We start from the raw sequence: 24,829 nt of genomic DNA, 5'->3' as shown, positions 1-24,829 counted from the left end.
CACGCTCGCACACTCGCTCGCTCGCTCACTCCCTCTCATTCTTTCTCACACAGGCAAAACTGAGATTCCAGACATCAGCAGCCAGATGCCCCGTGACGTGACCGGCAGGGTTACTTTCGTCGTCACTGTGTTTACTTCAAACTGGCGACGGCTGCTAAACTTAGCACCGGAATGATATGAAGCGTATAATAAATTATGAAATGGACTGGTCTAGCTGCCTCTGTCCGTTTGACCACTGTTCTCAGTAAAAATAGATGGACAGCTCATTGGCCAGCAAAGCTGAAGCTAACTGGATGCCACACTGACACTCGTATCCGACAGTCAGTCCGTTGAGAAGTCGTCTGCTAACTAGTAGTTGTTTTTGAACTGTAACCGTGTACCTTCAATGAAATCGTGTTATGCTTGCCTCCACTACATGCCAAATGTTGTGTCTTGATTGATATCGGCCAATGGTTTATTTACTAAAGTTATAACAGGAAAACAGTACAGTGCAGTGTCACGTAGCGCAAACTTGCTGTGGAGGCACATGCAGGAATGTCAGCTCAACTAACGCCGCGAGTAAGTGAAAGCCTACCGTGAAGCACTGCAGTCGTCGTAGCCAGCTAAGCGCTCGGCTACATATGTGAAGTTACCGCTTCGCGCTGCACTGACTGACACGAGTAGCAAAATGGCTGATAGAACACTTCCGTTGAGGTCAGTTAGCAATGGGGCTCAAAGAATAGGGAAAACAAATGAAACTGCAGGCAGGAAAAAATACAAAAAAATGGGTGGCGCTGTATTATAGCGACGCGCTCTCCCTGGGGAGAGCAGCCCGAATTTCACACAGAGGAATCTGCTGTGATAAAAAGAAAAAAGAAAGAAAAAATGCATGCGCTATCCACCTATATTCAGAACAGTGCCCTTTGATTGACAGCGCAAATTTCAAATTCGAACTGAGTAGGCCAACGCAGAATTATGTTCTGAAACTCGCTAAGCTGAGAAATTCTGTAGTCGTTTTTATATTCAGACGTTAGGGCAATGTAAAAAGTATACCTGCGCAAAGTTATAGCTGTGTTCAGTTGTGGCCTGTCGGTACATTTATTTCTGTGATGAAAACTGATCAAAGTGGAGCTGTCATGTTTCCTGTTCAGTTCAGTTCCGTTACGACAGGAGGCGTCACTGCGTTCGGACAAATCGATAACCGCCACACCACATCTGCTGACCAGATGCCTGACAAGCCTGACAATAAATGGATCGCGGCATCATTAAACTGATAAATAAATAAACAAATGATTAAATAAATAAATAGATAAATAAATAAACGGATAACATAAAAAGGTAAGCAGATAGATAGATTAGATAAGTAGAATAAACAAAATGCTGGAAAAGAAAAACTAAAATAAACAGATAAAATAAAAAGACAATAATGATTAAAACATGAATAAATAGATAAGCAAATAAATGCACACACACACACACACACACACACACACACACACACACACACACACACACACACACACACACACACACACACACACACACACACACCTATATATCTGAAGACAAGCCTCTTCAGTTCTCGATGCAGGCCTATGTTCACCACAGGAACTGTGTGGAGGCCATCGTGCTCAATCATCGAGCTCAGTTGCTCAGTAGGATGGATCCTGTTCAGCTGAGTGGTGGAGGCTGTGAAGCATGATAACAAGGGAAGGCTCAGTACTACAGTTATAACTATATTCTCCTCGCGTTTACACTGATGGAACACACGCAGTGCGCAGGCGCGAGGCCAGGCAAAAAAGAAAAAAAAAGAAAAAAAGAAAAAAAGGGAAACAAGTTCAGCGGATTCTGATACACCGGCCAGAGCTGTGCTCGGAAGAATATCTGGCATTTGACCTTGGACGCTGCTCGAGTAAAATACGAGTTTTGTGTTCGGCTGAGCAACAGTGGAACTGAGGTAGGCTGCCGTCTGCTGGTCCTTTGCTGTGTGAAGTGAGCTACGTCTGTCTCTTCTGCGTTCAGTGCCCAGCAATGAGTCTGTCAGTCTGTCTGTCTGTCTGTCTCTTCTCCATTAATCAATTAAAAATTGTTTTAAAAAAAATAGTATGACCGGTTTTATGAGGAAAAAAAAAGCATAAATAAAAAGGAAGGGCTGTATTTGGATGGTCAGTCTCAACATTGTACTTATATGATATGTTCGTATTGATACAATAGGTTTTGATGTTCAGGCATAAATGATTATTTCATGATCTTAAGTTCTTTGGCATGTGTTTGTATTGATATGATGTGTGTCGATGTTACATGCGTAAATATTTATTGTATGATTTATATGTACTTTATTTCTGTGTACTGTCCAAACCTTGGAGACGAACGACTGAAAAAATGACACATTACCCCCTGTCACATGAACTTCAAGCTCAAGACACAGTGCCAAAGTGTCGCAAATCTCTTATTAGTTTATACTGTTTCAATTCTGTTTTTCCTTTCTGTTCCACTTTATCTGTTTTACACCATTTTATTCAGATTAGTACCTACTATGTTACTAGAGCTATACAGCTATTGACATTAAATATTTCTGTGTTGAGTGGTCTCTCTCTCTCTAAGTAAGAATGAATATCAGGCTGAACAACATTTTCTACTTTGTTTGCTTCTTTTCCCGTACGTCGCCTAAAATTTTTGTTCGCCGTACGTCGTGGGTGTACAGAAACTGACCCACGCTTTCTATGAAGGAGTCAGTCCTCGCCGTGTGTCCTGGGTGTACAGAAACTGACCCACGCTTTCTATGAAGGAGTCAGTCCTCGCCGTGTGTCCAGGGTGTACAGAAACTGACCCACGCTTTCTATGAAGGAGTCAGTCCTCGCCGTGTGTCCTGGGTGTACAGAAACTGACCCACGCTTTCTATGAAGGAGTCAGTCCTCGCCGTGTGTCCAGGGTGTACAGAAACTGACCCACGCTTTCTATGAAGGAGTCAGTCCTCGCCGTGTGTCCAGGGTGTACAGAAACTGACCCACGCTTTCTATGAAGGAGTCAGTCCTCGCCGTGTGTCCAGGGTGTACAGAAACTGACCCACGCTTTCTCAAGGAATGACTCCTCGCCCTACGTCGTGGCTGTACAGTAAACCATGGGTTCTTTATAGTAACTAACCCCTTCCCGTACGTCGTGAGTGCACAGTAACCCATGGTTTCTGTATAAAAACTGATCCCTTGCCGTTCGTCGTGAGTGTACACTGAGAAACCACGTGACTAACCCCTTGCTGTACGTCGTGGGTGTACAGTAACCCTTGGTTTCTTTATAGTAACTAATCCGTTGTTGTATAAAATAATTCCGTGCCGTACGTCAGTCGTGGGTGTACAGTAACCCATGGTTTCTTTATAGTAACCAATCCCTTGCCGTACGTCGTGGGTGTACAGTAACCCATGGTTTCTTTATAGTAACCAATCCCTTGCCGTACGTCGTGGGTGTACAGTAACCCATGGTTTCTTTATAGTAACCAATCCCTTGCCGTACGTCGTGGGTGTACAGTAACCCATGGTTTCTTTATAGTAACCAATCCCTTGCCGTACGTCGTGGGTGTACAGTAACCCATGGTTTCTTTATAGTAACTGATCCCTTGCCGTACGTCGTGGGTGTACAGTAACCCATGGTTTCTTTATAGTAACCAATCCCTTGCCGTACGTCGTGGGTATGCAGTAAATCATGGTTTTTTTTATAGTAACTAATCCCTTGCCGTACGTCAGTTGTGGGTGTACAGTAACCCATGGTTTCTTTATAGTAACTAATCCCTTGCCGTACGTCGTGGGTGTACAGTAACCCATGGTTTCTTTATAGTAACTAATCCCTTGCCGTACGTCAGTTGTGGGTATACAGAAACCCATGGTTTCTTTTTAGGAAATTACCCCTTGCCATACATCGTGGGTATGCAGTAAATCATGGTTTCTTTATAGGAACTGATCCCTTGCCGTTCGTCGTGGGTGTACAGCAACCCATGTTTTCTGTGTAGGAACTAATCCCTTGCCGTACGTCGTGAGTGTACACTGAGAAACCATGTGACTAATCCCTTGCCGTACGTCATCTGAGGTGTACAGAAACCCTTGGTTTCTTTATAGTTACTAATCCGTTGCCGTACTCATGGTTTCTTTGAAGAAACTGACAAGACGTTGCCGTACTCGTGGGTGTGCAGTAACCCACACCTGTCCGTAAAGCAAATATAACGTTTCCTTTAGCAAACACGCATGTGCTATTTCCACTTGGATGCGTTTACTCAAGCACTTGACCAAGTGCAGGAATGTGAGAGCTACGCGTGAACACGCTTTTCTGTTTCGGCGTGACTGCTGCAGATCCTACTTAGAGTCCATTCTGTGTCGTTCTGATGAAATCTGGAACGTTTTGATTTAAAAACAACAAAGAAATACGTTTTGAATGAAAAACGAACGAACGAACAAAACAAAAAAATGATTCACTTCCGCCCTTGGGAGCGTACCTATGTTCCCATGACCCCTGCATGACAATGAAACACTGGGGATTCCTGCGCTGTTTTGGGGGTTTGTACACTTTTTTTTCTGTCAGCTTCAAGGGGGGTTCCGTACCCCAGTGAGGTTCCATCTATTCGCTCCAGGGGCTTCCGCAGCTCCCTATAGTTCTCTCCACATCACCACCATCCAAATATCAAAAACACACAGACACAGACACACACTGTGAAACACACACACACACACACACCAGCACACACACACACACAGTACACTCATTCACACACATGCGCGGGCTCATTCCACATACCGCCAGAAAAGATATTGTACAAATGCCTACACAGTATGAGAAGGTTTTTTTTGTTTGTTTGTTTGTTTGTTTTTGTTTGTTTTTTTTCATTTCTTACTAGCCCTTCCTCTTCTTTCTCTCCTCCCCTCCTCCCTCACCGCAAGATGCGAGAACTGACACGAGCACGGTGTGTTTTCTGAGTGGAGTTCAACTGATGCCGGCGGTACTGGTACCAGTCCCCTTTCCCTTGACCGAAATGTCCGCATTCCTGGCTCTCTTTTTTTCTTTTTTCTTTTTTTTTTTTCGGCGGGTTTTCTTTGTTTCGACGGAACTGATTGGAATAGGAATAAGAATTCTTTTTCAACTAGATTTGGATCAATGGATTTCAGGTATACAATAATATCTAGTACTCAGAACTGAGAAAAAAAGCATTTCCAACCGGATGAAAATCGTGCCAATTAGTTCCCCCGATGATTCTCACTAAATTAATTTAACACTGTACATTGATCAGTTCTTTTATCTAGTGCAAAAGATATCGATTTTTGAAATTAGTTACAACTTCACAGTAAAATCGCACATTTGAACGGGGATATGATGCACAACAGACCAAAAGGTGGCAGCAGACGGAACCGAGTCTGACCTGATCTCGGTGGCACCAAATCCGAACGGTGCCGGGCAAAAAGGATTTTCTTACCAACGCCTCTCTCTCTCTCTCTGTCTCAGGCCTGACTAAGCGCGTTGGGTTACGCTGCTGGTCAGGCATCTGCTTGGCAGATGTGGTGTAGCGTATATGGATTTGTCCGAACGCAGTGACGTCTCCTTGAGCTACTGAAACTGAAACTCTGTGTGTGTGTGTGTGTGTGTGTGTGTGTGTGTCCTTTCTGTTCCATTTTATCTGTTTTGCACCATTTTGTCCTGATTAGTACCTACTGTCACTAGAGCTGTACAGCTAATGACATTAAACATATCAGTGTTCAGTTCAGTGTTCTCTCTCCAGTAGGCACGGGTGATGTCAAATCTACACCGGATGGTGTCAAGGCTGGTTCTTTGTTAGAATGGGTGGCCCACACCCACATGAGGCACGCAAGGTTTATTCTTTGAGAGTATGGTTCTAGCTGCTCACACGCACGACTCGACGTACTGGGATTTTAATTGTTTATCTATTTCTTTGTTTATGTATAAAGCGAAATAATTTTCAGTTGATATGCAGTATGATACGTTGTAGACAGTCATAAAATTAATGGAAGTGGCTTCAAAAATACTTGAGTTACAGACAGTGGATTTCTGTCTTCGTTTGGGGAAGGTCGAAATTTGGAAGGAGAGGACTGGGCCTTCCTGCAATGCCGAGCCCTTGACACAGTTGATATGAATTAACTGCCCCTATATAGGGCTGCAGAAAGCGATGGGACATTGAATCCGTTTTTTTTTTTTCTTACATGCGTGCTGGATTCCTGTTGTTCTCGGAGGTTGCTTGTTGCCTTGTCAGCTTACCGACTGTCAGTGGCTGAATAATGATAATGATGATAATAATGATGAATTCTCAGTAAAAGAAAAAACCACTCCCACTACACTACACCAACAGCAACACAACATAAAACAACAAAACACCAGAACAACACAACACAAAGGCACCACCAAACACAGCAGAACACAACACAACGGCAACGCAACATGATACAACGCAACACAGCACAGCCCAATGCAACACAACATCGCAACTGCATAACAGAACACTTACGTAACACCAACAGAACACCTACACAACACCAACAGAACACCTACACAACACCAACAGAACACCAAAACAACACAACACCAACAGAACACCTACACAACACCAATAGAACACCAAAACAATATAGCACCAACAGAACACATACACAACACCAATAGAACACCTACACAACACAACACCAACAGAACACATACACAACACCAATAGAACACCAAAACAACACAACACCAACAAAACACATACACAACACAACACCATCAGAACACCAAAACAACACAACACCAAAAGAACACCTACACAACACAACACCAACAGAACACATACTCAACACCAATAGAACACCAAAACAACACAACACCAACAAAACACATACACAATACAACACCATCAGAACACCAAAACAACACAACACCAAAAGAACACCTACACAACACAACACGAACACAACACCAAAAGAACACCTACACAACACAACACCAACAGAACACATACTCAACACCAATAGAACACCAAAACAACACAACACCAACAAAACACCTACACAATACAACACCATCAGAACACCAAAACAACACAACACCAACACAACACCAAAAGAACACCTACACAACACAACACGAACACAACACCAAAAGAACACCTACACAACACAACACGAACACAACACCAAAACAACACAACACCAACAGAACACCTACACAACACCAAAAGAACACCTACACAACACAACACCAACACAACACCAAAACAACACAACACCAACAGAACACCTACACAACACAATACCAACAGAACACCAAAACAACACAACACCAACAGAACACCTACACAACACAACACCAACACAACACCAAAACAACATAACACCAACAGAACACATACACAACACAACAAAGAACACCTACACAACACAACACCAACAGAACACATACACAAAATCAACACAACTCCTAAACAACACCAACACAACTTCTACACAACACCAACACAACTTCTACACATCACCAACAGAACACCTACACAACACCAATACAACACATACACAACACCAACACAACTACACAACACCAATACAACACCCGCACAACACCAACATATCACCCACAGAACACCAACACAACACCCGCACACCACCAATACAACACCCACACAACACCACCACATCACCAACAAACGCCAACACTACACCCGCACACCACCAACACATCACCTTAGGAAAACCTACACAACACCTACACAACACCAACACATCACCAACAGAACACCTACACAACACCCATACAACCGTGACTCCTACACAACACCCACAAAACACCTACACAACACCAACAGAACACCTACACAACACAACACCAAAAGAACACCTACACAACACAACACAACACCAACAGAACACATACACAACACCAACAGAACACATACACAAAATCAATACAACTCCTACACAACACCAACACAACTTCTACACAACACCAACACAACTCATATACAACACAACACCGACACATCACCAACAGAACACCTACACAACACCAATACAACACCCGCACAACACCAACACATCACCCACAGAACACCAACACTACACCCGCACACCACCAACACATCACCTTAGGAAAACCTACACAACACGAACACATCACCAACAGAACACTTACACAACACCCATACAACCGTGACTCCTACACAACACCCACAAAACACCAACACAACACCAACACAATACCAACACAACACCAACACATCACCCAGAGAACACCTACACAACACCAACACAACACCAACACAACACCTACACAACACCAACACAACACCAACACATCACCCAGAGAACACCCCCACAACACCAACACAACGCCTTCACCTTCACCTTCACCTCTCCCGTAGTCTGGGTTCAGACCGTTGGGGCACCGCTGCTGACCTGGCCACCACTCCTCTCCACTCTTCACGGTTTTCTGATTTCCTCAGGGCGTCACCGAGCGTCAAGCCTGTCCACCCCCGGATGTTGTCTTCCCATCTCTTCTTCTGCCGTCCTCTCCTTCTGCCTCCTTGTACGGTGCCTTGCAGGAACGTTTTGGCAAGACCAGATGATCGGGAGATGTGTCCATACCATCTAAGTTTGCGTTTTTTCACTATGGACAGAAGGTCTTCGTAGGGTCCAATACTTTGCTGGATTCTGTTCTTCACTTCCGTGTTAGTGATGTGGTCTCTGTAGGAGATGCCAAGTAGTCTACGAAAGCATCTCATCTCGACAGCTTGGATTCTTCTCTCGATGTCTGCAGTCAGGGTCCAAGTCTCGCAGGCGTAGAGCAATATTGATATAACCAGGGAACGCATCAGTCTGATTTTTGAGCTGAGAGCGATGTTTTTGTTGTTCCAGATGGTGTTCAGCTTGTTGAGTGCCGTTGTTGTTTGGGCAATTCTCGAGAGTACTTCTGGTTTAGATCCTTCATCTGCCACGATTGCTCCCAGATATTTGAAGCTGTGGACTGTTTTAAGCTTTTCGTCGTTGACTTTGATGTCAATGCTGATGCCGTTGGTGTTGTTAGTCATCAGTTTGGTTTTCTCCGCACTGATTTGCATTCCATACGATGTGGAGGCTTTGTCTAGATGTTTGACCAGGCTTGCCAGTTCTTCTTCTTTTCCAGCCAGTCCATCAATGTCGTCGGCAAAACGTAGGTTTGTGATTGTTCTGCCGCCTATGCTGACTGTTCCTACATGCTCTTCCAGTGCGTCAGTCATTATTCTTTCTAAGAAGATGTTGAAGAGTGTTGGGGAGAGTAGGCAGCCTTGTCTCACTCCGACTGTGGTTCTGAACCAGTCCCCGATGCTATTGTTGAGGTAGACGGCGCTGGTGGCTTTGTCATAGAGGTGCTGTATCAGTCTGATCAGGTTGGCGTTGATGTTGTACAGATTCATGGTAGCCCACAAAGCTGCATGCCAGACCCTGTCAAATGCCTTCTTAAAATCAATGAAGACATGGTAGAGGTCTTGTTGGTGTTGATGGTACCTCTCACATAGCAACCTCAAGTTGAAGATTTGTTCAGTTGTGCTCCTTCCTGGTCTGAAACCTGCCTGTTCTTCAGCAATGATGTTTTCTGCTTGTGGTTTCAGTCTGTTAAGCAGGATTTTCAACATGACTTTGCTGGGATGACTAATCAGGCTGATGGTGCGGTAGTTTTGACACTGCTGGAGATTGCCCTTTTTGGGAAGGGTGATGATCAGTGATTGTGTCCACGGTGTGGGCCATTCCCCTGTTTGCCAGATCTTGTTGCAGATTTTCAGTAGCACATCTATCATAACTTCACCCCCTGCTTGGATCAGTTCTGATGGGATGTTGTCCACTCCTGCCGATTTCCCTTTTTTCAGCGATGCTATTGCTGCCTCTATTTCTTCACGGAGTATGGGGTGATTACTGTTATCAGTGGCTGGTGGGACATTCAGTATTGCTGGATCACCTGTGGTCTGTATGTTGTATAGCTCTGAGCAGTATTCTGTCCATCGCTTTAGGATGTCTTGTTCTTCTGTTAGACATTTTCCATCCTTGGTCTGGATGTTGGACATAGTTCTACCTTGCCTTGTGTTGGTAAGTTCTTTCACAACTTGGTAGGCTTTCTTGCTGTTGTTTCTTGTCAGGTTTTCCTCTATGTCCTGGCATTTTCCTTCAATCCAATTCTCCCTTGCCTTCTTCATGCTTCTCTTGATTTCGGTGTTAACTGCTTTGTACTGTTTTGCCCCTTCTTCTTCATTCTTTTTCTTTTTCAGGTCTCTACGTTTGTCACACAGCTGTAGGATGTCGTCCGTGACCCAGGGCTTCTTTTTGATGCGTTGTTTTCCAAGAGTTGTTTGGGCTGTTTCAGTCACAGCTGCGTTGAAGTCGCTTACGAGTGTATCCAGGTCGGCGTCATCTGCATCGAGAGTGATGAGTGGCGCGAATTTCCCACAACGCCTACACAACACCAACACATCACTCAGAGAACACCTACACAACACCTACACAACACCCCCACAACACCAACACAACGCCTACACAACACCAACACAACACCAACACATCACCCAGAGAACACCAACACAACACCAACACAACGCCTACACAACACCAACATAACACCAACACATCACCCAGAGAACACCCACACAACACAAATACAACGCCTACACAATATCAACACAACACCAACACATCACCCAGAGAACACCTACACAACACCTACACAACACCAACACAACACCAACACATCACCCAGAGAACACCAACACATCACCCAGAGAACACCAACACAACACCAACACATCACCCAGATACACCAACACAACACCAACACAACGCCTACACAATATCAACACAACACCAACACACCAACACATCACGGTGTCTTCCTGATTGCAGGTGCACGGTCATCATGAACGTCCTGTGGGTTACCTGTCTTCTCGCATTCTACGGAACCTGTGCACGTACCCAAGGTGAGCCTCGTCCTACCACCACCCCCTACCCCCCACCCCACACCCCACAGTCAACCCCCTCTGAGAGATCATCTTCATCACTGACATGGCGTTAAACCCCCAAACGAACCAGGGTCTGTCTGTGTATGAGGGACGCGGATTGAGCGGCGTTGGGAGTGATACCGCTGAAACAGTGCAGAAAAAAAAAAAGAAGAAGAAAAAAAAAGGGTGGACCCAAAGTCCGCTTGCCTTTGCCCTGTTAAGTTTAATAAGTGTATGTGTTTTGTTGCTGTCTTCTTCTTCTTCATCATCATCTTCTTTTTGTATGTGAATGAAAGTTCCACAGGGTTATTCCCCATTATGGTTTCTCTGCGATGTTTCCGATTTCCAAGCTCAAGCCCCACCACAGCTGACACAGTACGTTCAGAGTGCTGTGTATTTTGTATACACTTTGCTACTGCTTCTACACGTGATGGTATTCTCCCTTTTCTGGCTTCATTGACACGGCTTTTGAGATATTTCCATGCCCGAAAACGGAGTATGGCTGCATATACATGGCGGAGGTAAAAATGGTCACACACGTAAAAGCCTACTCGTGTACATACGAGTGAACGTGGGAGTTGCAGCCCACGAACGAAGAAGAAGAGGAAGAGATATTTCCAACAACCTCCGTGCGTGCGTTGTGGAGGAATGAGGTGGATGAACTTCGTTTTATGCCCCGCACACATACTTGAGTCTGAAGACATTTTAGGCCATTGATTTTCACATTTGAACGCTATCGTTTGAAAATTGATATGTCTACAATCGCCACCTATACCTGTGTGTGACGACATTAAACAAAAAATAAGCCCTTCCTCCCTTCTTTGAAAAGAAGTGACTAAGAAATCTCAGTGTGTGCTGTAATATCTGACACGTTGTGGTAATAATGATAATAACAAGAAGATGAAGGTCACGATTGTTTCCACAAGGCTTGCCCTCACGTCTAACATAAAACTGTGATCCCTCTACTTTTGAGGTGAATTATCAAATAATCCAAATCAGTTGGTTAAGGACCGAAGGTAAAGATGGCGTTCCTATATGAAGGATTTGTGAACGGACTTAGAGCATCCTTTTGGAGAAGACTCTGGGTTTATTTTCTCTCAACCTCTTACTTACGTACATAAACTGTTGCTATTGTTGGTGTTGTTGTTGTTGCTTTTCACGTCAATAAGCTCAAGTTTATCGAATAATATGTTGTTGTTATTGCTTTTCACGTCAATAAGTTCAAGTTTATCGAATATGTTGTTGTTGTTGCTTTTCACGTCAATAAGCTCAAGTTTATCGAATAATATGTTGTTGTTGCTTTTCACGTCAATAAGTTCAAGTTTATTGAATAATGTGTTGTTGTTGTTGCTTTTCACGTCAATAAGCTCAAGTACAGTGGATGTAGTATGCCGTTGTTGCTGTTGATTTTGATGTTGTTGTTGTTGTTGTTTATCGCTTTTTACGTCATTAGGTTCATGCTCACTGGATATAGTGTGTTGTTGTTGTTGATGATGTCGTATTGCCTAAAAGCGCTCCAGTACAGTGGATTTCAGGGGACTGTTTTTGTTGTTATTATTGCATTGTACTTCAAAGAGTTGAGATATATTATTCTTTTTCTTGTATTTGTTGCTGCTGCTGTTGCTTTTTTTTTGCTTATTATTATTATGTTGTTGTTGTTTTGTTAAGAGCACAAGTTCATTGAATACAGTGCATTGTTCTTGTTATTGGTGTTGTTTTTATTGCAGTTGTTGTTGTTGTTGTTGTTATTTCTTACACGAAAGAGCTCAAGTTCAGTGAATAATATAGTGTGTTTTGTTGTTGCTGTTGTTCTTGTTTACGTTGTTATTACTTCACAAAAAAGTTCAAGTACAAGGAATACAGCGTGATGTTATTACTGCTGTTGCTTTTCCTCTCTCTCTCTCTCTCTCCCTTTCCTCTTCTTCTTCTTTTCTTTTCTTTCTTTTTTATCTTCTTTTTTTCTTTTTCTTTCGTTTTTTCTCCTTTTTTTTTCTTTTCTTTTTTTTTTCTTTTCTTTGTTTTTTATTGTTTCTTTTTGCTTTTTTTTTTCTTCTTCTTTTTTGTTCTTTTTTTTCTCCTTTTTTCTTTTTTCTTGTTATTTTTTTTCTCCTTTTCTTTTTTTCTTTCTTTTTTTCTGTCTTTTAGTTTGTGTTATTGACTCACTTGTGTAAACAAAGTGAGTCTATGTTTTAACCCGGTGTTCGGTTGTCTGTGTGTGTGTGTGTGTGTGTGTGTGTGTCCGTGGTAAACTTAAACATTGCCATTTTCTCTGCAAATACTTTGTCAGTTGACACCAAATTAGGCATAAAAATAGGAAAAATTCAGTTCTTTCCAGTCATCTTGTTTAAAACAATATTGCACCTCTGGGATGGGCACAAAAAAATTTAAAAAAAGAAGCCTAATTATATGCAAACTGCATTTTCTGTTATATTTATATTTTTTGTATTCTCTAAACTTGGCACTTTGATCTGATATTCTGACCCAACAACAAGAGCAGTCATTATTATCATTTTTTGTTGAAACAGGAACTTCTTTTGCTAAGCATGGAATTTTTATTTATTTTGCAAACGTTTTGGTGCAGATAGTAAAAAAAAGGGAAATTACTCTGTAATTAATGCTAGGGGACTTAATTTATCACAAGTGAGTCTTGAAGGCCTTGCCTCTCTTGTTTTCGATAATGATTTCCACACTTAACTCGAGGCCTGTCCCCTGTCTGTCAATGTGTACGTCAGAGGTCCTGAATGGCGCCGTGGAGTGCCACAACGGGTCGGTGAGGTGTAACCACGGATACCTGTACACCCTGGATGACCCTTCCTTCAGCTTTGGTCAGCAGCTCGGTCAGTGTCGCCGCTACATCTGGACTGGACATGAGGTGGGCATATGGGTCTAGAGACACGTGTGCCGCGTGGCCAAGGTTTCCAAATCTTGCTCTTTTTTTTCTTTTAATTTTTTTTTTTTTAATAATTTTAACAGCGTCTGATAGATTCGAATCAAGGTGTTTATCACCGAGCCAGTCGCGAAGGGGCTGTTTCAGGGCTGATTCAAGTACCCGTCAGTTCTTTAGAAAAAAAAATTAAAAAGTAATTTTTTTTTTTTTTTTTTTTTTTTTTTTTAACATGCAGATGGCAGATGTGTCAAAATACTACGAGTGAAAGATTTTGGGTTTATTTTTGTTCCTTTTTTTTCATTTATTCATTTATCTATTCATTTATTCATTCATACGTTTATTCATTTATCTATTGATCTGTTCATTTATTTATCTATTTATTTGTTTGTTTATTTATTTACTTTAAAGGGAGTGTTTACAAAAGAACCTCTCAACGGGATTGTGTTCACACACGAATAAGAACCGAAACGTTTCATTGCGTGTGGACCTGTAATGTAAATCCGATGGCTTGCCCATTTAAGTTATATATGCAGATCTGCCAAAAGAGATGAAGTCCACATCGTATTATATTGTCCTGTGCCATATACAGTGATTATAGAAATCCAAATAATGTTGTGTTTGCCGTCACACAGTGTTCTATGTTTTTGTCTTCAACAGATCAAAGCTGGTGTCAGTCATTGTAATCTTGCCGACACCTTCGTTGAAAAGACGTCATTTCATAATTGGTTGATCTGAGCGGGATAGTTCCCTTTTTACATATACATGTAGCAATTTTCTAATGCTTGCATGTATCTGTATGAAAACTGTGTAAGACGCGCTTTCGCGTAGGGCTGTGGCCTTATTGAATCAGCTTTGTCTGTCTGTCTGTCTGTCTTTCCATCTGAAGGCGTGTCTTCGCAACATGTGATTATTAAACTGGGTATTTCATCGGTAATGTGAGCATCGTATGGTATATGGTTTACTCCCTTGACTGGTATTTATACCGTGGCCTCGACCATCACTGGGCACAACGTATTGCCATTACTGTAATTTGAAGTGGGTTGCACTTGCATTGTAATAATTCCTCCGTCACTTTCACACACCTTTTGGATGGCACATTTGTCAGATGTGTGACTGTCAGAAGTATGAGTGCGAGTGAATATATTTGCATGTGTGTGCGTGTTCAGAATGGGGCTTGTATATATACATGCATGAGCAGGTGTTCATGAGACTGGAAATTGGTTCATGTGTGAAATGCATATTATGTGCATTCATGTTGATGTATATGTAGTGTGAGTGCATACAAGTTCACTGTACATTGCCTACTGTATGAGCTTCATGCACTGAGCTGAACAAGAAGGGAGTGGCACACACACACATATGTATACACACACACACACACACACACACACACACACACACACACACACACACATATGTATACACCACAAACACACACACACACACACACACATATGTATACACACACACACACACACACACACACCACACACACATATGTATACACCACAAACACACACACACATATGTACACACACACACGCACACACACACACACACACACACAACAATTGAAAAAAATGGAAGACAACAAAACAGTTTGTTTGATTCCCGGTTTTGACTGGTTTCGACCACTGGTCTTTATCAAGGGCGTTTACTGGTATGTCAAAATGCAACACACACACACACACCAACATTCAGTAAGTGCAAAAAGAAGAATTTTAATTACAAAAAAGAAATAAGTGTGAACAAAGCTCATTAAAAAAACTGCACCCAGAGTATGCAACACTGATGAATTGTACAGTGTGAAGTGGGGAAAAGGAAGCGAGGCTGGTGAGTAAAGCAGTCAGAGACAAGGCAAGAGACGGGTCAATATATTTTAGTGTACACCGAGGGGTCAAGGCGAAACTCGCCGGACTGTGGGCGCGATCTTGAGCTGCTGTCCCGAGGCAGCTCGCGGCAAGCAAGGAAACCGTTTTGCGTGTTGTGTGTACTTATACTGTGTGCTGGGCATGTGTGCAGTGATAAACCATACCACCCCTTCCTCCTCTGTCTGCAAATCTGTTCATCAGTGTTGTCTTTGTCCGTCTGTTACTCTAGCATAATGTGTGCAGTGTGTGTAAATACATATCGCTTCACTCCGCTGCAGGACAGTATAGAAGAGTGTAAACATTTTCAGCAAAATGTTTCCTCATTGTTCGGAAATAAACTGCAACCACAGGGACGAGAAAGAGTGCTGTTTGTTTGTTTTTTTAAAAAAAAAAGAAAAAAAAAAAAAAAAAGCAAACGTTTTTGACATTGAGAAAAGAACAACAGAAAACAAAGTAGAGGAAAAGATAAAGTGGGGAAAAATAGGATCCACAGAAGACACCCAAAAACAGTGTCAGTGTGTGGGTGAAAAATTCAATTTTGAAAAAAAAAAAAATTTAAGTGGGAAAAAATAGGAAGTTGGGGCCCCATAAAAAATACAGAACAAAAAACTTCCAAGAAAGCAACCACCAAAAACAGTGTGTGTGTGTGTGTGCCATCATCTCTCTGTCTCTCTCTCTGTCTCTGTCTCTCTCTCCGCTCTCTCTCTCCTGTCTCTTTCTCTCTGTCTGTTTGTCTCTCCGCTGTCTCTCTGTCTCTCTCTCTGTGTTGTCTTCTTTTTTTTTCAAATGTACCCTTTTTCTCATTTTGACCACCTCCTACGGCTGCCGGGTGGTATGGTAAAGACGTGTGGTTTGTTCAGTTCCGTTTCGTGACCTTGTATCTTGTCTGCGTGTGTCTGCAGGCAAACGGGGTGACTTCTGACAGAAGAGGTTTTCCTCTGCCCCGGCCTCCTATCCCTGGGTGGACCGTGTGCGTATTGGGATGGCCCACCTACTTCACCAGGTACACGCACGCACGCTTGCTCACACACACACACACACCTACTTGCACACACACACACACACACACACACACACCTACTTGCACACACACACACACACACACACACACACACACACACACATACTTACACACACACATACTTACACACACACACACACATATACACACACACACGTACTCACCCCACAGCGCCCCCCACCCCCAGCCTCCCTCCTACCCTGCTCCCCGTCTCACACATACACATCCAAAGATGCACAAATGCACGTACACACACACACACTTACACACACACACACACACACGCACACACACACACATACACACACACACATATACACACACACACGTACTCATCTCCCTACACCCCTCACCTCCCCCACCGGACCCCTCCGTCATCCCGCCACATCCACACACACACACACAAACACATACGTACTCATCCCCCTCCTCCCCTCCCCGCCCTCTCCACACACACACACACACACATATTCACCACCACCTCCTCCGCCCCTCCCCCCACCCGCACACACACACGCACATCCAAAGATACACACATGCTACGTACTAGTACACACATATGAACACATATTATACACAAACGCGCGCGCGCGAATACACACACACATACAGCCTCTCACCCCAAAACTGAGGGAAGCATGCTAAAAAAATACAAAGCAAAAAAACCCTAACTGTATAAGCTTACTCTTTTTTCTTCTCCTTCTTCTTCTTCTACCTTGAAAGCTAACTGCTTGAAGACTCTTTGGGGCGTTGCACAGAACTGTTCACCAGATTTCTCCATGTTGGACGGTCAGTTGTGTCAAAGCCTGGTCACTCTTTCACACCTTCAATGAAGATCGGTTTGACTTGACAGGATGACCATTGACCTTCTGAGTGAGGACGACCGCTGGATCGTTAGTCATTTGGACATCCGGATGAGCGGGAACCACGGGTCTAGATTCGACGAGAGTGTGGTCATCAACGAAGCTGGGATGAACTGGAACGGGGACTACGACTGGGTTAACGAGGAGGTCTTCTACCCGAGACCCTACCCCTTTGCTGCTGACAGGCCTTTCAATCTGAGAATTGTGGCCACTGAGAACCACAGTCTGACGGTAATGTATTAATCATGATATTGTTGTTTGATGATGGTTTCGTTAATCACATCCAGGGAGAACTTTGGTTGGACTTGTAAGAATGTTTATTCTGTCAGTCAGCTGTAGGCTACAGTACAGAAAGGTATACACACATAGCCGGAGAGTCAGAGTGGCAGTGCTGAGAGCGGTCGCTAATGCAGGGAAAAGGGACAGAGAGTGGTGGCATAGCGTGGGAAAGGAGGGTGGTTGCTTGCATTCCTTGACTGCTGGTGCCAGAGCTATTTTTAGGGTTGATGCAGACTCATTACAGGACAAGACTAGATCACTTCTGGTAGGTGTGAAGATGAGGGGCTAGGGTGTGTGTGTGTGTGTGGAGGGGGGGGGTTGCGTGGGGGGGAGGCTGGCCAGGAGGGAAGGAGATGAGTCAGGGGGATGGGAATGGGTGAAGCGGATATGGGACAGCTGCAACATCAGCGTTAATTAAGAACGAACTGATAATGGAAAAAAAGGGCATGTGTATGTGCATGTGTGTGTGGTGTGTGCATGTGTGTGTGTGTGTGCGTGCGTGCGTGCGTGTGTGCGCACGTGTGTTGCCTTTGTGTGAAGGTATTTTTTGTGATGGGATCAGCAAACAGGGAGCGAGATGTCAGAAGCAATGTGCTGTGCGTTCTATGTCATCACCCTCTCAGTACTGCTACTGCTGCTGCTGTTACTGCTACTACTACTACTACTAACAAAAACAAGAACAATATCAACGCCACCACCACCACCACCAACAACAACAACAGCACCATCAATGATAATAATAATACTAATAATGATAATAAGAGTCTTGTTGTGTGTTCTGTGACCAGTACTACGTCAACGGGGTAGAAGTGGCCACCCGCCGCATCCAGAGGTCCATCCGTGACATCAGTAAGGTCGTGGTGTTGTATGACGTGTCCCTTTCCCAGGTCAACGTCTGGTGCGCGTCGCCACACTGACACGCCTGATGACGTCAGCACCAGTCATTTCCCAGCTACGGACACCGACATGGCAGGACAGTTCTTTCTCATACGTTTTGGACAGTCTTGTTGTGCGTGTCACCAGTCTAGAAGCCCGGGAAAGGAAGGCTTCGCCAAACAGCACTCAACTTTCCCCAAATGTCTGAATCATGGAAACGCGACACATGCAATGACTTTGTCCAGAACGCTTTTATTTTAGTTAATAGTAAAATTCCAGTCAAAGCATCTGTTTTTTTGTTTGTTTGTTTGTTTGTTTTCAGGCTCAGTTCCTGATTTTTTTTTCAACTTTGTCCAGAACACTTTTCTTTTAGTTAATAATAAAATTTCAAAGCATCTCTTTTTTTATTTTCAGACTCAGTTCCTGATTTCTTTTCTCTTTGCAAGTAACACCGAGTTATGGGAACATAGCTCTCACCCAGTCTCCCTCCCAGCTACACACACACACACACACACACACACACACACACACACACAGGTGGGGATACATTCATGCACGCTCGTGCACACACACAGAAACACACATGCGGACAAGCAGTCTAGGTCAAAGAGAGGCAAAGCAATAGAGTTGGGTTGTTGTTTTTTTGTAGAATTAACTGAATAGAATTGTTTTGAGATTCTCCTTAAATGGTTTGAGGAAAGAAGCATTTGATGTTCTGTAGCTTAGCTTTAACATGAACAGAGAAGGACCAGTACCTTGGGACATGACTGTTTTTTCCCAAAGGCATGAAACCAGCGGTGAGGTAGACTGGAACTGAGCACGTTATACATCAGTAACGTATTGTTGAATCCTAGTTATTTTCTTAAAAAGGTAGAATTTTAACTTTGTTTTACTGAAACTGACGAGAAAGAATCCGGTACGTTTATTTTGGCTGCTCTCTTGTAAATAGAGTTTAGCTATTCGTGATGATTTTCTCAGTGCAAACTGCTTCAGATTGTAATTGCATAATCAACGCGAGAAAGACAGAGAACATTTGTACACAGTGGCACCACTCTCTTTGCCTCAAGTTAGTAACAGTCTGCTTTTTAGTCTTTCAATTATGTAACCAACATGAGACAGCCGTTTCAGTTCGTCATCTTTTAAGACATTCTACGGAAGTGCTTATTAACAAAATGATACTTTTTATGTTTTGGTAAGAAGTGATCATTGACAATTCATTGACAATATTTTATTTTAGCTTTTATGCCAACGGATGCAATTACTGCTGATAAAATTAAACCCCAAACACGACAATAACAGCATGAATTAACGAAAAACCACAAACACACAATATCCTCAGTCGAAATAATGGAAAACAAACGCCTGCTAGGGGAATGAAATTTAGGTCGAGTAAACAACCTCAAGAGGTCAATGTACATTCGAACATACCTTCTTTTTTTATATTTTTAAAAAAAAAATCTAAACAGCGATCTTTCCAGTTAAACAGGAATGTACTAGTAATTGTGTACGTCGATTGTTATCCATATTCGTCAGGGAGACTTGTGACAACAGTCTTTTTTTCCTTTGGGTAAATGCTTAAAAGCAATAGACTTAGCCATGATCTGATAATATGAACATCTTCTCGTGAAATGTTATCATTGAAGTTTTTCACGTTTGCCGTGAATTTAACAAAGATGGCACAAGTCGAACGTAAGACATCACATTCTCTACATTGATTTATTTCTCTAGCCGGATCATTTGTATAAATAAATAAGTCCATTCATATTTTTCGTTTTCTACAAGATGTGAGTGCCAGTTTTGTTGAAAGTCGCTGTTTCAATTCTAACAATGATTTTTTTTAATTATTTCCAACCCCCTGAAAAAAGGACACAATACCAAACTAATTTTCAATTAAAGTGTTCCTAATAGCAAATATATACCCAGTTTCAGTTTCCTAATTCTTGATGCCTGTAAAACATCCATAAGCCAGCCTGCATAATCGTGTCATTGGAAGTTACTTTTAACCAGTGATTCACACACTTGATAAATGTTCTGATAAATAAAAGATATTTACCTGGTTCTCTACAACACACTTTGTTTAAAGAATGTAAAGGTACAGTAACTTAACTCATTGTGTTCTGTGCCCGAGTACTTCTCTGGCATCAAAATTCTTATTATTAAAAAGGTTTTCACGTTCCTACATTTGCACAAACTGCAAGGGAAGGGAACTAACCTCTACAGTATTTCCGGATGTGTCCACACGTAATTTGGAGGAAAAACAGAGTATTTCCGCACTTTCCCCACATCAGTACTGTATGTTTGCCTGCCGAGGATGTAAACTTCCAGAGATTGAATGAGGTTTAAAACGTTCTTAACTGCAAAAGTATGTACGTTTTCCATTTGTTTGTTTTCTCTGAGTCCCCAAACTTCTGCTCAATATGTTGATTAAAATAGGCCTTTTTTGAGTGTTAAACAATTTCCAAAACAAAGCAAGGTTATTGGAGTTCAGTATCCTCATAGTTCGAAGTATTTCAAGTACTCCCTTCCTTCCTTTTTTAGTTACTTCTAGCCAGCTTGTGACTAAACTCAGTTTTGCAGTGAAAATCATTCCTGAATGTTTATTTGTTACTTTTACCCCATCTTTCCCATACCATCAAATTTCTTTTCCAGAAAGATAGTCATCTTTACGAACACACACACACACACACACACACACACACACACACATCTCTCTCTCTCTCTCTCTCTCTCTCTCTCTCTCTCTATATATATATATATATATATATATATATATAATTATATTCATATATATATATATCATTCTTATATTTTTTTTGTCTAAATTAACCATTACCTGTAGGGGATACATACATACATACATGTACATATATACATACGTATGTATGTATGTATGTATGTATGTATGTATATACAAACGAGAGAGAGAGAGAATGCAGTCTTTCAACAGTGAGCTGAACAATATTTGAGGAGAAAAAGTTGTTGTTTTTTTTTTGTTTTTTTGTTTTTTTTTAATGCGATATAGCGGAAAAAGTGCAAAGTGGTTGCACAGCTTACTTAGAGCAGACCACACAGGTTACCACTTTGTCGGGGACTTATGGTGGGCAGGGGAAGCCAGCACACTTAGTGACCACGTAATAAAACAATGCACCATCTTTGTCTTCATTTCCACTGACTGACCAGGATGGTTTTCTCGGGCTGACCTCATCCCGACACCACATATTCCGTTCTTCCTTTGCGACTAAAAGGGTCCGACATTAGATGTTCCCTGAACTGGGTGGTCCACCCACGAGGGCAGGGGAGGGTGGCAGGAATCATGAGGGTGATGGACTGAGGAGCCTGGCACACGGAGCACACGACGTCCTGCTCTGCATTATGCCTGTTGACATGCCCACATTGCACACCACACAGCTGGCTGTAAAGGGATGGCACAGTCGTGTTGTCCATCTGGGGTCCCATCAACAGACACAGGTAGTCAGAGAATCCTCCAGTTGTTCCTACCACGACTCCTCAGCAATTCCTGTAACCAGCGTCATAAGGACTGCACTGTCAGTACTGTGCCGTGTTGTTGTTGTTTTGTTTTGGGGTTCTTTTTTTCTTCTTTTTCTTTTGTTGTTGTTGTTGTAGTCATGATGAGTAATTTAGCCACGTAAAGAGACGTTAAGAGGAAAGCATGTTGGTTTATCAATCCCTGTTGCCCCTGCTCCCACCCTCTGGTGCATCCTGACTATGGTCAATGACTTTCTCCAATGGAACACCGAGGGATCATTCCGTGATGAATTAAACAACAATAAAGAGAAATAACTCTCTCCATCTACAAGATAACTTCAACTGAAGTCAGTCATGCTTAAACGACTGGTTCAACATACACACAGGTAATTAAATATTATACAGGTACAAACGTAGCCTCAATCATCTTATATTCCGTGATTGTTGACTTTCTTGGTAATGAGGATGTGCACTTTGCACATGAACCCAGCTAATGATGTGGCTAGAGTGTGCAGTTCATGTGGAGTCATCGTAGTTTAGGTCTCGAGGCCTGACTAAGCGCGTTGGGTTACGCTGCTGGTGAGGCATCTGCTTGGCGGATATGGTGTAGCGCATATGGATTTGTCCGAACGCAGTGACGCCTCCTTGAGCTACTGATACTGATAATTAGGTCAGCAAAATATGTATGCTACAGATAGAAAGTCTATATCAGCTTGTTCCGTTGGATTGTTGAAAGTCCGTTCATCCTTGGTGAATTTAGGCAAAAAAGGTTTAAAAAAAAAATAAAACAGCAACAAACTTAACAAACAACAAAAAACAGAACGAAAGGAAAAGCAGAAAGAAAGGGAGAAATAAATAAAGAAAGAAAACTCTTGGCATATTCCTTCGTGTACAGATCATTTTATAACTGAGAGAGAAACGAGACGAGATTAAACTCTTTTTTTTTCTGTAAAGGCCACAGTCCCTCCTGAAGGGGATCCAAAAACAAATCGATATTCACAACGAACAAAACTGTAACGGAGTGCCACAGTCTGATTTCCTCGTGCAGGGGACTTCAAGTGCTTCTGTTTATTTGCACGTGTTTTTTGTACTGGTCAGTGAGTATATTTTTCTCTGCCCGGTTTAACTGGCTCGAGACACACAGTCTGTCGCATAGGCTTGGAAGGTGGTGGTCTCGCTGTTGGTGCTCTGTGGTTCTGGCTACAGGTAATTACATATTAGTTATTTTTCATAAGAGTTTAAAGATATGGTTAGTCTTTTTGTGTAAACGTGTATTTTTTTTATGTACCGTAAATGTAGTTAATATTTGTTGTGCATATTTTGATGGAACTATAGGAGGAAGGTGGCAGAATGGTTAAGACGCTCAGCTGCCAATACAGAGAGTCCGTGAGGGTGTGGGTTCGAATCCCGCTCTCGCCCTTTCTCCCAAGTTTGACTGGAAAATCAAACTGAGCGTCTAGTCTGTCGGATGAGACGATAAACCGAGGTCCCGTGTGCAGCACGCACTTGGCGCACTGAAAAAGAGCCCATGGCAACGAGAGTGTTGTCCTCTGGCGAAATTACGTAAAATGAAATCCATTTTCATAGGTACACAAATATGTAAGCATACACTCAAGGCCTGACTAAGCGCGTTGGGTTATGCTGCTGGTCAGGCATCTGCTCAACAGATGTGGTGTAGCGTGTATGGATTTGTCCGAACGCAGTGACGCCTCCTTGAGAAACTGAAACTGAAACTGATGGAAATATGCTTTGCGATATATTGTGTAAATTTGGCTACACCGCAAATTGACCAAAGGACAGTATGTTCTCTGTACTTATAATCGCTAACATGAAGAGCAAAGGTAGTATAGAATTAAGCTATCTTTATATTTCTAAATGTTGAGAAACGTGGCCCATGTTTTTCATAATAACCTGGGAATCATTGTTAAATATTCCGTTCCCCTTGCTAGTCCCGACGCATGGATAATGATGAATAAATGTTTTCCTCTTTTTGTGTCATGTAAGCAGCATGACCTTAATGAGACATTGATATTTGATAATTGGAGAGTCTGTGGATATTCCAAAATTATTATTTGAACTAATATGTGTAGGGGCATGAATGGAAAAGGATGAGTTTGGTGAAAGGGGGATGTGGATATTATAGGCTATAGAGAGCATATCTTATGGGTCTTAATACACCGTTCCAGAGTTCTGGGGCAGACGCAGAGACAGCCCAGTCCGAGGAGACGGGATCAACCCACTGTCCGAAGACATGTGGTAGCAGCCCAGTCCGGGGAGACTGGAGCGGGACAGACCTGGCCGTGGTCTGGTGAGGCTGCTGCAGCCTCGAGACAACATGTCTTGAAGACTAAGACATGTCCTAAAGAACCACGAAACTTGTGTGTGCGGCACAAGACCAGAGGTGATGTGTGTTGACTGTTCAGTTCGTGGACCCACAAAAACATTGAAGAAGTCAGCATTCCAGACTCAAAATCGGATGCCTGCGTTTGTGTGTGTGTGTGGGGGGGAGAGGGGGGGAGGAGAGGGGGGGGGAGGGGGGACGGGGGGGGGGGACGGGGTGTGTGTGTACTAATTGCTCGTTGAGCA

At 42.7% G+C, this 24,829-nt stretch overlaps 1 protein-coding gene across 2 annotated transcripts; it reads left to right on the top strand.

The window, feature by feature from the left end:
* Nucleotides 1–1,707: 1,707 nt before the first annotated feature.
* On the top strand, nt 1,708–19,111 carry LOC143295016 (uncharacterized). Of its 2 annotated transcripts, none has more exons than XM_076606553.1 (6): nt 1,708–1,971; nt 10,866–10,939; nt 13,693–13,832; nt 16,621–16,721; nt 17,593–17,833; nt 18,670–19,111. In XM_076606553.1, the coding sequence occupies exons 2-6, from the start codon at nt 10,879–10,881 to the stop codon at nt 18,796–18,798; spliced, it is 672 nt and encodes a 223-aa protein (XP_076462668.1). In that variant the 5' UTR covers nt 1,708–1,971; nt 10,866–10,878; the 3' UTR covers nt 18,799–19,111. The 2 variants fall into 2 exon arrangements, with proteins under 2 accessions (XP_076462668.1, XP_076462667.1); XM_076606552.1 differs by having other exon boundaries at nt 1,711–1,936.
* Nucleotides 19,112–24,829: the final 5,718 nt, after the last annotated feature.

This window comes from Babylonia areolata, chromosome 20, assembly GCF_041734735.1.
Source record: "Babylonia areolata isolate BAREFJ2019XMU chromosome 20, ASM4173473v1, whole genome shotgun sequence".
Classification (NCBI taxonomy): domain Eukaryota; kingdom Metazoa; phylum Mollusca; class Gastropoda; order Neogastropoda; family Buccinidae; genus Babylonia; species Babylonia areolata.
Note: the sequence above shows the minus strand (reverse complement) of the source record. Positions and strands in the feature narration are given on the sequence as shown.